This window comes from Octopus sinensis, linkage group LG18, assembly GCF_006345805.1.
Source record: "Octopus sinensis linkage group LG18, ASM634580v1, whole genome shotgun sequence".
In the NCBI taxonomy this organism is placed as follows: Eukaryota; Metazoa; Mollusca; class Cephalopoda; order Octopoda; family Octopodidae; genus Octopus; species Octopus sinensis.
The window spans coordinates 53,377,967-53,393,439 of record NC_043014.1 but is presented as its reverse complement, the minus strand read 5'-3'; the positions used below and the strand labels follow the sequence as shown (position 1 = coordinate 53,393,439).

The following is a 15,473-nucleotide window of genomic DNA, read 5'->3' as shown; positions in this document are numbered from 1 at the left end:
CTGAGATGCTGTGGAGTTCATGCCTTTCCCCATAAAATAAACAGATTTGTTATCAGTTTAATCTACTTCTGGTTATTTCTCCATGAAAATTACGATGAGACACACGAGCCAATGGGGGAGCATGCATCTAGACACTCACGTGGTTAGAAATAGTAGCCAAATTGCCCTCAAATAGCACTCTACTGTCTTAAAAACAGGAAATGCTATATAGAGAATAATGTAGTCTTAAATACACTTATTTCTAGTTAACTCTTATTGCCAGCAGATCAATACCAATATATGAAGGGTCGGGGTTGGGGCATCACCCCTTCCTCCCCACCTTGTCCCCACGAAGCAACAGGCTGGACAAATGGGGACATAACCATTTCTAATGACCCTGATTTTCGGTCAACGTTTCTGTGACTTGCAGAACTGCAAGATAAGAAGAGGAGGAGGAGGAAGAAGGAGATGAAGGGGACCCTGCAGCTATAAGCCTTTGTTGATCTCTTAATCCAGCTACCCTGGATTTAGGGTCAGCAGGTGCAAAAACCACAGAGAAGAGGAAGAGAACTGCAACGTGGTTAAAGTTGTTGATTGGAGAGTAGAAGAGGACTACACGCTGACCCCCAACTGGGAGAACCCATCCAACCATGGACATCATGCAAAGTTAACATGAAATAATGAATATGATTATATATAACCATCATTGTCCATTTTTGCATTTTTGCAGGGGTCAGGCAGATCCCCTTCCTGGCACCAATCCTTACCCAATTCCAAGCCAGGGGTTATTTCCTCACGACCAGACAAGGTGTTTTATTTTTTTTTAAGATTGGAAACAAAAGGGATCACTTTTAAGTCAGGTTATATCAAGATAAGGAGACAGACAGACAGACAGACACACACTCACACACATAACAGCATCATCCAGTTTCCATCCACCGAACCCATTCACAAGACTTTAATCAGCCTGGGACTTTAGGTAAAAGACCAAGGTGCCACAATGGGGGGACAGAATCTGGAACCAACACCAGAGTTTATGAAGCATTAAATGGACATTAAAACCTGTTTGTTCATGAGTATATATGTGTATGTGTGTATATATATATATATATATATATATATATATTACACACACACACACACGTGTGCAGACAAATATTAGATATAAAATAAGTGGAAAAGACGAAAGGAAGAGAAAGCCAATGAAAGCCAAAAAGTATGAAGATGAGGGGAGACAGAACCTGTTTGTAAAGAACAAGTTATGTGGCTGGGATGTTGTTTTGGTTGGAAGCCCAGAGCAGAGTGATTAAATATTTATTGGGAAAGTGAATCGGTTCAATCAGTGAATGTTGTTGTGGATTTGGTTTAACCATTTGCTTGCAGAGATTTTGGGGTTTTTTTTAGACATGAAATAACATTTTGGGTTTTAACATAAAAGGAATCACAAAAATATTTGAAAGAAGGCTGAAGTGGAAACTTCTTGAAGAAGGGCGATGGACTGGAACCCTTCTTCTTTAAGTGCTTAATTAATACAATAATTGATGAACCTTGTTGTTTGCTTTCTTTTTGCCCATTGCCTTCACAACATACATCATCATCATCATCATCATTTAATGTCTGCTTTCCATGCTGGTATGGGTTGGACGGTTTGACTGAGGACTGGCAAGCCATTGGCTGCACCAGGCTCCAATTTGATCTGGCAGAGTTTCTACAGCTGGATGCCCTTCCTAACACCAACCACTCTGCAAGTATAGTGGGTGGTTTTTACATGCTACTGGCACAGGGGCCAGTCAGGCTTTTCACATTCCACTGGCATGAGAACTAGTCAGGCGGCACTGGCGATGACCACGCTCAAACGGTGCTTTTTACGTGCCACTGGCACAGGTGCCAGTCAGGTAGTACTGGCATCAGCCATGACAATGATTTCACTTGACTCAACAGGTCTTCTCAAGCACAGTTTATTGCCCAACAATTGAAGGGTACTTTTAAACAGGCCAGTTATGTGACACTAGCATAGGCCACGGTTACGGCCTCACTTGGTTTGCCGGGTCTTCACAAGAGCAGCATACCTCCAAAGGTCTTGGTCACTTGTTGTCACCTCCATGAGGCCCAACATTTGAAGGTTGAGCTTCACCACCTCATCTCAGGTCTTTATATATTTATATATATATATATATATACACACACACACATACGTCCTTGTCCATACTGGTCTGGAAACTTAAATGTTAAATCTGAATGAATGAATATACATGCACCTGTAAAAACGAGGTGGTGGGGGGTCAGATATGAAAGGATGAAATGGATAAAGCTTACTCTTAGTTTATCTCTTAGAATGTATTTTTACTTTAGAATATTTATATGTTCCAAGTATTTTAAGCTGGCAATAGAAAACCCTGAATGTCCATTGACAATAAACTTCTGACAAAACTAAAATTGAAACTTTCAGTTGTACACAAGTTGCAGAATAGTTTTTCCATGTCATTACATCACCTGTGGGGCACTCTATGATTAAAATCTTTGTCTGTGACCATCTTACCTTTATTTATCAGGGATACAGTATCTAGGCATGTTTTATTCAATGTGTCCTTTTTTTTTCTTTGATAATTGGTTAAATTTTAAAGGGAGATTTGGCTGATGTCTTTAGCATGTCAAGTGAGGTGGAAAATCAAGAGACCATCATTTACAGGTGAAAATATTTCATAATCCTCTTCTCAATTCATTTAATTATTGAGAATAAAATACTGTGATGGAGATCATCATTGTCATTTAACTTCTGTTTTCCATGTCGACATGGATGGAAAGGCTTGACAGGAGCCAGTCAGGGGACGGCACCCCAAGTGCCACCACTCCCAGTGCTTGTGTGGTTTTGATGTCCCCCTTAACACCAACCACGTTTGTGAATCCTAAACACTTTTGTGTTTCAGGATTCACTAATTAACAGAAACCTCATTATTTTCATACAAACTCAAAATGCTGTGGTTGCACACTTTTGGGTCTTCTAGGGACAGGGCCAAACAAAATCATGCCCATAAAAGGGTACTTGCTGGCCCAAAGTGTTAAGGTGGTATGGTGAGATTTAGTAGCTATTTCTAGCAGAGAAACCACATACAGACTCCCTTGTGGTTGTGTAGCCCTAGGTAAACCCTGATCGAACAGACCAATGGAAGGAAGGTCAAACAACTGCATATGATCTACAGATTATTATTATTATTATTATTGCAGATCCACCCCCAAATCTGTCTCACGGACAAAAACAAACTGTGCATTTGGCTACAACTGGATTTAATCGTATTGCGTGAATGTTTAGACGAGTCCTTGTCTCTCTAATGGCTGCAGTAAGAGACAGAGAGATCCTGTTAATTAATTGGGCAGCAAATCAACTACTTTCAAACATTTCAGGTCATCTAAACCAATGAAAGGGTCTCTGTAGGGTCCATCTCCTCCCAAATCACATGCACCATTTTAAAATGAGGTTCCTGAATTTACTCTGAACACCAGATAAGATGACCTGGGTTTCCGGGGTAACGATCTCGGGTCATCCAAAAGTCAAGAACACTTATCTGATAATGTTGCTTGCAAAGGGAGTCCATTATCTTATCTGGGGCAGAAGGATTTCCCTCCTGCCTTTCATTTAAAAATTAAACGAGCAGAGCAATTACTAGGCTCCTCAGACTAATTAATGTCTGGCATATATTGTAATATACGCTGACATTAAGGGTGTCAAGCACTTCCTTGCTAGACACCCTTAATAACATCCTATGTTACCCTGATGTATTTATGTTTGTTGTTGTTGTTTAGCTCCAAATGTGAACTAATCAAGAAGAAAACCTACAAAGACCTTCCAACTGTGACTATCCCCTCTTTCTTTTTTCTAGCCAAGTGTATCTACAACTACATTACCCAAGTGGTATTTCCTTTCTTATGCTTGATTTGAGGAATATTTGGCTGTTATTTTCAACAGATCAATGAACCATGTAAAGGGAAATCCCAGGTCAGCCCTACCCGAGCAGGCCTATTATCAAAGGGGTTCTATTGTTCTAGAGCATCTAGGACCACATTATCCAATGTGTCATGCCTTTTCTTTAGTGAAGAGGACAGGTTTAGTCCCACGGCACAGCACCTTGGCTGAGTGTCTTCCACCACACCTCTAAACTGACCAAAACCGTAAAAGCCAATTTGGAAAGTGGAAACTGAAAAGAAGCCCGTCATAATAAATAAATGTGGGTGCATGAACCTGTCTCCTTTTGTGCACTAATTGCAAGCAATGCTGTTTGTTTGCAATCTCTCATGAAAACGAGTGTGGAATATTATTTCCTTGCTTGGAAACCGGTGACAGTTGGCAATGAGAATGGCCTCTGGCTGTGGAAAGTCTGCTTCAACAAATTCCATCAAAGCCATGAAAGCATGGAGACGCAGACATCACGATAATGATGATGATGATATTAAGGCCAAAGAAGGGGGCGAGCTGGCAGAAACGTTAGCACACTGGGCAAAATGCCTAGCAGTATTTCGTCTGCTGTTACGTTCTGAGTTCAAATTCTGCCGAGGTCGTTTTTACCTTTCATCCTTTCAGGTTTGATAAATTAAGTACCAGTTACGCACTGGGGTCAATATAATCGACTTAATCTGTTTGTCTGTCCTTGTTTGTCCCCTCTGTGTTTAGCCCCTTGTGGGTAGTAAAGAAATAGGTATTAAGGCCTAAGCTGTATAACAATAACAAACACAAGAATCAGTTTTTGTGGCTGAGGGAATAGGAATAGGGTTTGCCTTTCATTTAGAAATAAAAGTCCCTAGTTCGAATCCAGTTTGGTACCATTTATACATACTTGTAAAGAGCAAACCAACAGAAGCATAGTGTAGATATAAAACATTTATAAAAACCCCTATTCATTTGTCTGTGAAGAAGGGACCAACAGAGGACATTTATGATGGTTTGGTAGCTTATCTGAGCGTATCAAGAATTTAATAAAGAAAGAAAGCCATTTGCTCTTACCCTTCTTTCGGGTAGATCAGTTTGACGTTCACTTGATGATATGTTATCAACTCTCCAGTTTTACTTGCAAAGATCTGTCAAGAGAAAACAATGAAGTCTTGTTAGAAGAAAGCAAAGCATTAAACATTACTGACACACCACCACAACCCCCATTACTACTACTACACAAGGGACAACCATTCCCACAAGAAACGAAGAGAGATGTATGAAACAAATTCTGTACTGACAGTTGTCTTCCCTGAAAATCTCAAATTTACAAGCAGTGAGGTTATTTTGTTCACAAATCATTGAAGTTACAAAAGCCATTTACACCGAGGTGAAATAATAAAAAAATTACCATTTATTTAAATGGTAATTTAATTAAATGGTAATTAAAAAACTGGTAAGGGTTAGTAACAGGAAGGGCATCCAACTGTAAAACAATGCCTCCATAACCCATTCCTCTAACCCCTGCTGGCACAGAAAAGCAGACGTTCAAATGAAAAGATAACATGGACATGGTCAGTAGGGGCCACGTCTAGCGATGGATCTATTCTGGGTCAATAAATCTGACTGACTAAAAAATCTTGAGAATTTCGAAAACTGTTTGAAATTACAAACCCAGCTTTAAGCTTTTTGATCCCATTAAACAACAATGGAAGGTGGAATGGGTGGGAGGCATTTCAATGTGGCACATGTATTCCTGCATGTTATACATGTGCACACACACACATTCCAACAAGTTAGCAGGTGTAAGGCGTCAGTATTGAATAATATAAGGGAACTCCATTAATGCTTTACATCACTGCCATCTTTATTGAAACAACAAAGCTGAAAGTTCAAAAGATCCCAATTGAGCCCTTGGTCACCTGGAGGCTGCGATCAGTGCCAGACAGATTGTAAAGCTCTTCAATGTACACATTTCTACCATTTATTACCTGCAGCATTGTGCCAGAGTCGCTGCGACTGCAACTGATGGCCCACAACTCAGAAAACTTCAGATCACAACAGCATAAGACAACTTATGCAGGGCAGCATTCAAAGAGTTAAGGACAGTTCTACGGCTGCCTGGTCACCCCCAAGAATATACCAGCATCAATATTGTCTACCTCCATCAGAATGTCTGGTTAATAGGTGTCTTCTACAGTTGTAACTAAAAGACATTCATAGACTGAACTCCAGTGGAGCCCCTAGCAGGTTTAGGTAACCCTGGGGAGGTGTCCTGCTCTAAGACAAACGTCCCTTTTGTGGTAACAAGGTTTATGGTTGAGTTACAAATATGATGTTGACGAGAATTGTTTAATGCTGCCTGTGTAGTTGAGAAAGACCCACGGGGAGTTCGAAATCTCCATGGGGAGACAAGTTTGAAATATATCAAGTTTTCTTCAAAAACATTAGTTCTAGTTGTAGACATGAAGGTAGATGCACCTTGTTACGTTAAGCAGGTATCAAGATTGCATGATCTGTTCTAACTAAAAGCTATCAACCAGGATCCGTATTAAACGCCTGGTGAACGGGTCACCCGTGCAAATACTGGTCACGCCCTATTATTGGTGTTTCTAAGGTCCACTTATTTGAGTGGCACGTTCAAAATTATCAGTCACTTCTTGAAAATGGTTCGGTTCTTATTTTCATACATTCAACAAAATCTTTTGTCTGACGTTTGCTTAAAAGTTTCAGAGATACCCCCCCCCATTGACTTTTCGAGTTATTTTTATGGAAGTTTTATACACAAAGCAAGAGACACCCCACTGATATATATATATATATATATATATATATATATATATATATATATGTGTGTGTGTGTGTGTGTGTGTATGTGTAAATGCGTGTTTGTAGCTCTCTCTACATTCGATTTGATATGCTGGATATGTGTGGAATCATAAAAGAAGACTCGAGTTAAGAGCTAAACGAAGAAGGGTGGGACTTCTGTCGAGATATGAATCACTGGCTGTCAAATAGAAAACGAATCCATAAATACTGACACAAAGACAACGTTTTCGGTTTTCCTTCATATTTTATGGCTGTAAAACCACAAAAAAGGAAAATACGAAAAAGCAAAACACAATATATTTTAAATAAAAGTGTTTTTTATCGTTAAATATAAAATACGTATTTAATGGAAATAATATTGTTTGGTCGAATAAAGAAGTCGACGAAATTGTTTTTGAAAGTTTAAAACAGAAGAATTCTTGTTTTGTCTCCCAAAAATAATAATTCGGTGGATCAAGAAATACTTGGGTCTTTTAAACTAAAATATTTTATAAAATTACATTTTTTCATAAATTAACAAAAAAAAAAAACGACTGAAGCGAAATTTTTCTTTTAGAAAAACAATAAAGCAACGACTGTCAGGTTTTATTTCCTGCTTGAGGGTGAGGGCCACAATAGGAAGGGTTTCCGTGGTTAAGTGGTCACCAGGAAGGAAATAATTAATGAAATTAAGACCTTCTCCCGGGGACTTGACTGGGATTTTATCTTTTATATCGTTCGACCCTTTCTGTTTCTTTCATTCTTTCAGGGGTCAATAAAATAAAATAGCAGTTAAATACTGGGGCGATATTTATTGCGATTCTCGCAAAACATCCAAGAAGTGAATGAAAGAGGAAAAAAGAGGAAGAATGGAAGGAAAGAGAAATTCTTGTGAAGAAGCAAAACAGAAATAAGAGAATGGAGACGAGTGTCTGTCTATCTTTCTATCTTTCTATATATTATGTGTGTTTGTAGGATGAAGATTTATTGACACGGTTTATAAAATAGAAATAAAACCCTAATTTAGTTTTAAAAAAAACCCAGGGAAATATAAATGTAAAAAAAAGGATAAATCGAAATAAAAAAGGCAAAACTGATCGCAAAAGACACCGGTTTGGGAGGAGAGGAAGATTTTGATAAAGAATTGAACTTACCAGAACACGGGTACTGCTGGTTCCTTGGTCTATGGCCCCAATTAAGGGGCCGTAAGAGGTGAGAGCCATGGGAGGGTTTCTATGGTCCTTTAAAACAGAGAGAAGTGAGGGTTCGAACCTCTCTCTCTCCCACACAAAACCAGTTTCTTTGCCTCGACACCGCGCGCGCGCGCACGCTGTTGACCTGGTGACCTTGGCTGTCACGTGACCTGCTCGAAACCGCGCACTTGCCTCGCTTTCCCTTTATTTCTTATTCTCAATGGTTATCTGGAGATCTCGAGTTCACATCCACCCCACGCTCCGTATCAAACTTTATTTATTAATAATCGTTGTTATTCTAACAGATGGCGGAATCGTTTGATCGGCAGCGAAGACGCTTTACCGCATTCGTTCTGATTTCACATCCTCCCGACGTCCAAATACTAAAGTACCCCACGAGGGAATGACTAGCCTCCCTCATTCTTCAAAAGACAATTCCTAATCTTGTTCCTGAATCAGAAACCGTTATTTTAATCCTGAATAACTCTGGTCTTTCTCTCTTATTCTTCTTCTTCTTCGTTGCTTTCGAGACGGTCTTTCGTCGCCGACCGAAAACCTTTCCCTTCTCTGCTTTTTTCATAATAAACTTTGCAATTTTGGTAACGAAGTAAAACCAATTGGAAATAATCTGGGAACCAACTTTTTCTCCTTTCTCTCCTCCTGAAAAACCAAAACACACAAACACACACTCTCTCTTTTATTGCTTATTTTTGTCATATTCGCAGCAACTCATTTGTCGAGCCAGGGAGGAATCCTCTATGTGGTCATTCGACCTACTAAAAACAGCAGCCAAATCTCCCCTCAAAATTAGATTAGGCATTCTTGATGTGAATAGAAATGTGATAGACGATGATGTAATTCTAGAGACACTCGAAAAAGACAATCGTCACGGATGGAATGCTTCTGATCAAACGTTTGCTCCGTTAAAATAAAACTCATCCTACCGAGCTAATATGGGAGCATTTATGCAGTCGTTCGACCTGTTAGAAATAACAGCATAACCCTCCTCATGCTTCTGTAGTTTTCAAAAAGAGTGGTGAAGGCACATTAGACAATGAAGTCCTTCATATAGACAAAACGGTCACGACTGGAGAGTGCTTGATCACAGGTTTTTTCGATGAGATCTGACCTAGCCCTAAACAACAAATTCTATCGCTTTTTTTTTTGTACCTCTTCGATCTTTTTTCCTTCAAAGACGAAGATATAATTTAATCTCTTCGAGATTTACTTTGCAGTCTTTTTGGGATCGATAAAATAAGGTCCCCAACAAATCCTTGGGATGATTTGGTCGCCTATATCTTCCCCTAAAATTTAGGGCCTTGTATCAATGTTTAAGCTCATTTGTATATACTGTATTCGGAAAATTGTTGCAAGCAATTAGCATTAAAATAGCTGAAATTTTGGTAAAAACACTGCAACTCGAAAGAGAATTCCTAGAAAAGTTTCGAAAGAAGTTAAAAGCAAATTTGGTGAAGGTGGAATTAAAAACTTTTTATTTTTTGTTTTTGACAAAAATCGTAAACTGTTGTTAGTGTAAAGCAGAGGTTGTCAAACTTTTGGGGTCATCGCCCCTCTCATGCCCACATAATACCCTCGGCGTCCCCACCCCTATTTTTATGTGTAAATAAATATTTTACTAATTTATATACTATGAATCATTTGGTATTTAATATAATATTATATAATTTGTATACAATACTATAAGAATATTATAAATTCATAAGCGTCCCCTAATCCACTGCCTTCCTTCCAACGCCTCCCCTTTCTCTACAGCTCCCTTAGACACCAGTGCTCATCTGGACCCTCTCAATGCCCACCGGGGGGGGGACTGTAGGGCCCATTCTGAGAACCTATGCTGTAAACTTAACCCCCTCCCCAAAAAACTTGAGAAAATGTTTGAAAATAAAAGTAGGGTTGGACAGGGTGAAAAAGGAGGCAGTTTTTATATTTATATTTTATCAGTATAAACCGAAAGAAAACTGGAATAATAATGGTTTCAAATGTTGTCATAAGACCGGCAATTTCGGGGGAGAAGTTACCCCAACCCCCGTATTCAACTGGTACTCATCGACTCCGAAAAGATGAAAGCTGAAATATTTATGGAACCAGGAAGATTAAACGATAAATTGGGTTTTAGTGGGATTCGAACCTCGAAAGTAAATGGCCATAAATAAGCACTGTTTGGCGTCTTGCCTAATCTTATAACGATTCAAAGGAGTCAGGAAAAAATTCCTTCAGGTTTCGTAGATTCCTTCAGCTGTGTGGCAGAGTGTGTGTGGGGGGTGGGTATGTGTGTGTGGGTGTTATATCAAATGATGTTTTTGCTTCAGATAAAGTTATTGTCGCTGTGTTTGTTTAGCCCTAGGTCTGTCCTGATTGAGCAGAACGATATCCAAAGACATTCAAACCATTACTAATGTATCCTTCCTTCCCCTTTTTTTGAGGGGGGGGGGGATACATGACTTTGCCTTTCGTCTTTTGAGGTTTGATAAAATAAGAATTGGTTGAATAATAGAATCCGCAGCGGCTGGATCATGTCATCTGTGCTTGAAAGTCCAACCGTGGCCATTTGACAGGAATGCTGTATTCACTGGCGTAGCTAGAGTGTGTACCGCCCGGAGCGGCCCTTCCGTCTACTGCTCCAAGACTCCACAAAAAACACAGACCCAAAAGTGATGCCCCTTTAAAAGCGCCGCCCGTACCGCCCCACCCACCTACACTAGTGGCTGTGTTCCCTACATTAACCCTACTCTTATGAAACACACATAAATCTCAATGGAAGCCTACTCTATTCTATATCAATTAAGGCCGATTTTACCAATCAGTTTGGCAGTTGGGGGTTCAACAGCCTGATTATGTAACCCTGACCTATCTGAGCCAGACGAGCAACGGTTCTGCAAACAAGCCTCCGAAACTTAAAGTCGCATGGGGGGGGGGGAATCACTCTGGTTTAAATAATACATACATAGATATCTCTATCTCTCTCTCTCTATCTGTCTATCTATCTAGCTATCAATCAATCAATGTATCTATCTATCTATTTATTTATCTATCCTCTTTCTTTCCTTTTACGATCCCTTTTGATCGAAAACCAACCCCCCTTTTTTTTACCCCCAAAAGAAAAGCTCTACCTTGTAATTTGTCCTGTCTGTGTGCAGCCCTGTGTGGCTAATAAAGAAACATATTTATCTATCTATCTATCTATCTATCTATAGTGGCTAAGGGCACTAGTCAGCATCACTATTGCTAGAAATGAGAGTCAAAACAACTCTGACGTCTATATTTCTGTCTTTTGGTTGTAAATTGCGAATAAGACACTTTTATTATGTATGTGTGTATGTATGTATGTATGTATGTATGTATGTGTGTGTATGTATGTATGTATGTGTGTGTCAAGTATGTATGCTGCGCGCGTGCGCGTGTGTATGCAGTGCTCGCGCGCGCAGGAACTGAACGTGTGAGGTTTGTAGGTTAAATCTTTGAAAACTAATTAAACATTTTCGCTTCGTGGATGTTTTCCGTTTCGTTCAAAGAATCTGATACACTTCGACTGTGAAATATCACAGATATTTAACTTATATATATATTTTCTTAAGCAATCGCTGTTGCCATCACAACAGCTTGTTGCTACGGGCAACTGTGTGTAGCAGGGTGGGACGGGGGTAGCGATGGTTGGTAAGCTGGGCTTTTTTTAAAAATAAACTCTGGCAGGGAATGAAACCAGGACCTCCTCCTTGGAGTAGATCGAGTTGTTTGTTGTTGTTTCCGTCCAGACCAATCTTGATTAAGCTGGTTTATTATCAGAAGGCGTTCCAGTCCTGACCTCTCCGTTTTTTTTCTTTTCTTTTCATTTATATGTACTTTGGACTACATTCTCCAATGTGACCTTCATGATTATTTTTATAAAACACACACACATAGACACACGTATGTCAACATACATAATTACATACACATATATACACACATACATGCATACACACATACATATGTATACACACACACATACATACACACACATATACACACACATACATACATATACACATTTACATACATGCAAGCTCTCAACCTGGTCCTATGATGCACACATGATCAAAGACATTCCAGCCATGACTATCTTGTAGATTTTGTGGGCATAGTGTATCAAGGAGTGAAATATCCAATGTCTTTCCTTTTTAAAAATAATCAGGAGTGATTTAGTTGCTATTTTTAGCATGATGAGTGACCGATTGGTGGTTCTATATTGAATCCTTCTATATTTCTTTTAAAAGTTGGACCCTTTTCCTATCAACTTACCTGAAGCTGACCCTGGTTCTGTCATACAAACTCTGTGTTATGATAAAACCTTTCACCAAAATTTCCGCATTTATTTGCATCCCAGTCAGAGATGCTGAGCTGGGAAAATGATTGCAAGTATTTTGTCCATCTTTGGGTTCCAAATTCAAATCCTACCTATGTTGAGTTTGCCTTTATATAAAATAAAATACCAGTCATATCCTGGGGTCTATGTAATTGACAGGCTCCCTTCCCCCAATATTGCCTGGCTTTATACCAGTCAATATTGGGTATGGAGGTGGGAAGATGTGGGGTTCTTGGCAGGAATGTAGAAACAGGAGCAGTTCTAAAAACCTGAGCCTGCTGTGATCCAGCATGGCCAGTAGTAGTGGAGGTGGTGGATGTGAATGACAGAGTAAATGTTATGTTAATGCTGTGGGGGGGGGTGCTTGCTGCAGATCCTCCTTACTCGTCTGCTGGAATAGGTAAGACAGTATAGCACAACACCTGTTTCACATCTTGCAAAAGATCTCGTAATTTAATAGCATCAGTGAGTTCTAAATGCTTAGTGTCCTCAACACCTGCATTCACACACACACACACTCAACTGTTTTAAGTATGTCCTCACTTTTTCTTTTATTAATATTCTTCCTAGAAGGAAGGAGTTAGTTTCCAACACACAAAAGCTCCAACACTGGAATTTGGATAACAATAATGGTAAGTGTTGCACATTGAACTTTGAGGAAGTCTCGTATATTTTTACTGTTCCACTTACAGACCATTTCTGTAAAGTTTGTGTTAGCTGGTGTCTTTCTTTATTCAAAATCCTTTGCTTTTTTCTCTTAGACTTTCACTAATATAACCAAATGCATCATTAATTACTGGTATAAATGCAAATTTATAATCTGGGTAGAAGAGCTACAACTTTCAAACAGTTGTCTATAAATTTTCTCCTTTTCACCAATATCGGAAGGGACATTCACCTCTGCAGGGCAACCAACCTCCACGGCTGTACAGAACTTTTCTTTTCTGTCCCAAATAATTATGTTGGGTCTCTTTGAAGTTTTGATGGGAATATTTCACCAATACTCTTTGTGCTCTGAATGTATTCCATAGTGGAGGCGTTGTTTATACTTATCTTGGAGCAGTCTTTTCTGTGGTGTGTGTGTGTGTGTGTTAGATACATCCTATGAAACTCCAATGAACCCTCAAAGCTAATGTGGTGCGAGTTCATCAGAGCCCCAAGCATCTGGTATTTTCAAAGTGATTGTGTGTGTGTGTGTGTTTATTTGAACCTTAAAGAGAAATGAAACAATAAAACCCAAAAATGTTCACATACTAACACACATAGCTTATACTGCAGGAATTTCCCTTTATCAAGGGAAATCGCTGTAGTTTCAGTACCTTCTGATAAGACCACTCCATGATGCTATCAGGGAATGTTCTGGTTCTTTTCACTCACATCATGGCACACTTTTTCATCCTGTTATTGATGGAGTCATCCAAAGAATGTTTTATTTTACCAGTTGTTGAGAATTTGTTCAGAGTTGCTAACACACTTTTCTACCTTCATGCCATTGGCATATTTCAGTTTTGTCCCTTAGCGTCCATAATGCATAAATTTTACTGACCAAAAAAATTATTTATAATGTTTTTCCATATTTAAAAAAAAATTGTCAACTAGGCGCAGGAGTGGCTGTGTGGTAAGTAGCTTGCTAACCAGCCACATGGTTCTGGGTTCAGTCCCACTGTGTGGAATCTTGGGCGTCTTCTGCTGTAGCCCCGGGCCGACCAATGCCTTGTGAGTGGATTTGGTAGACGGAAACTGAAAGAAGCTTGTCGTATATATGTATGTGTGTGTGTGTATGTGTTTGTCCCCCTAGCATTGCTTGACAACCGATGCTGGTGTGTTTACGTCCCCGTCACTTAGCGGTTCGGCAAAAGAGACCGATAGAATAAGTACTGGGCTTACAAAGAATAAGTCCCGGGGTCGATTTGCTCGACTAAAGGCGGTGCTCCAGCATGGCCACAGTCAAATGACTGAAGCAAGTAAAAGAGTAACTAATCAATTCGATTGATGAGGCCTAATTAGGCTGAAACCTGTCCATAGTTGCCCCTTGTCTGAACAAAGATAAAGATTTTTTTCTACTGAATTTCCAGTTTGAAGTCTTCATCATTTCACTGACATAAAAAGTGGTGAGATGGCAGACTTGTTAAAGCATCTGCCTTTTCAAACTTCTTCCTAGTTCTTTATATTTTGAGTTCAAATCCCCCTGAGGTCAGCTTTGCCTTTTGGGGTTATAAAATAAAATACGAGCCATGTATTGGGGGTGATGGTATCAATTAGTCTCCTCTCCTCAAAATTGTCTTGTACCTATATCAGGAACCATTACAATGCACTGATGTATTTAAACCAGTTATATTTCGTGAACTTGGTTGAAAAGAACACTTAATTTCTTAAAAATATATTCCTTTTGAAATTTGCTCACAATTGCTGCTAGTTTTTTTGTTTTGGGGAAAATCTCAATTATCCTTGCATGTGACTTGATCCCTTAACGTCTTCATCATCAACTTCTGTTGAACTTGCATTGGTCTGTCTTGGTCATGTGATCTTGCATTGCATCCAGCAACATCCTATGTTTGTATGGAACTGGTTGGATTTTTATAAGACAGCCATTCTGTGTCTACCCATGTTGCAGTATCCATAGAAACGTATCATTAATGAGTTCTTGATTAGCCCCCAAGCAATGTCTTCTAGGGTCGCTGGGAATTTAGGGAGACTGCCTTCTTTGTTTGGATGTGTAACCTGAGCGTGTAAGTGCTGACAAACTTTGCTCCCAGATGTTTGGTAAGTGTCCAAGCAAGGGATCCATGTAAGAGGAGCACTGATTCTACAAGAACACAAATATGGTGAGCTGACAGAGACACTGACTTTTGCAGCATCAATGCAAGTGTCTTGATGAGTAACAGCCATGAACCATTCCTATTTATCATCTAAGTAGTTCATCTATTGACTCCATGAGGTTCAAAGTAATGCCAACCTCAGCAGGATTTGAACTCAGAACAGAGAAGTGGAACAAATACCACAAGGTATACTCTTTACTGCTCCAATGACTGCAAGTTTGCTTCCTTCTGAGGCACAATCACACTTTTGTGCGAAGGGAAGAAGATCTGATTACATTTTACCCGGCCCCTTAATAACCGGTACTTAACCAATTCTAGAAATATAAGAAGGGGCAAGGGAACCTTGGTGGGATTTGAACTCCTATCACAAAGGAAAGAGACTAAAAACC

At 39.5% G+C, this 15,473-nt stretch overlaps 1 protein-coding gene across 1 annotated transcript in view; it reads right to left on the bottom strand.

The window, feature by feature from the left end:
• The window catches only part of LOC115221497 (glycerol kinase), a 33,984-nt gene extending 25,904 nt beyond the window's left edge, over nt 1–8,080 (bottom strand). The window contains exons 1-2 of the mRNA XM_036510605.1: nt 7,864–8,080; nt 4,976–5,049 (exon numbers count right to left, since the gene is read on the bottom strand). Coding sequence (XP_036366498.1) covers nt 4,976–5,049; nt 7,864–7,932 — 143 coding nt within the window. The 5' untranslated portion in view covers nt 7,933–8,080. The remainder of the gene's footprint in view (nt 1–4,975; nt 5,050–7,863) is intronic.
• Between the last annotated feature and the right edge of the window lie 7,393 nt (nt 8,081–15,473).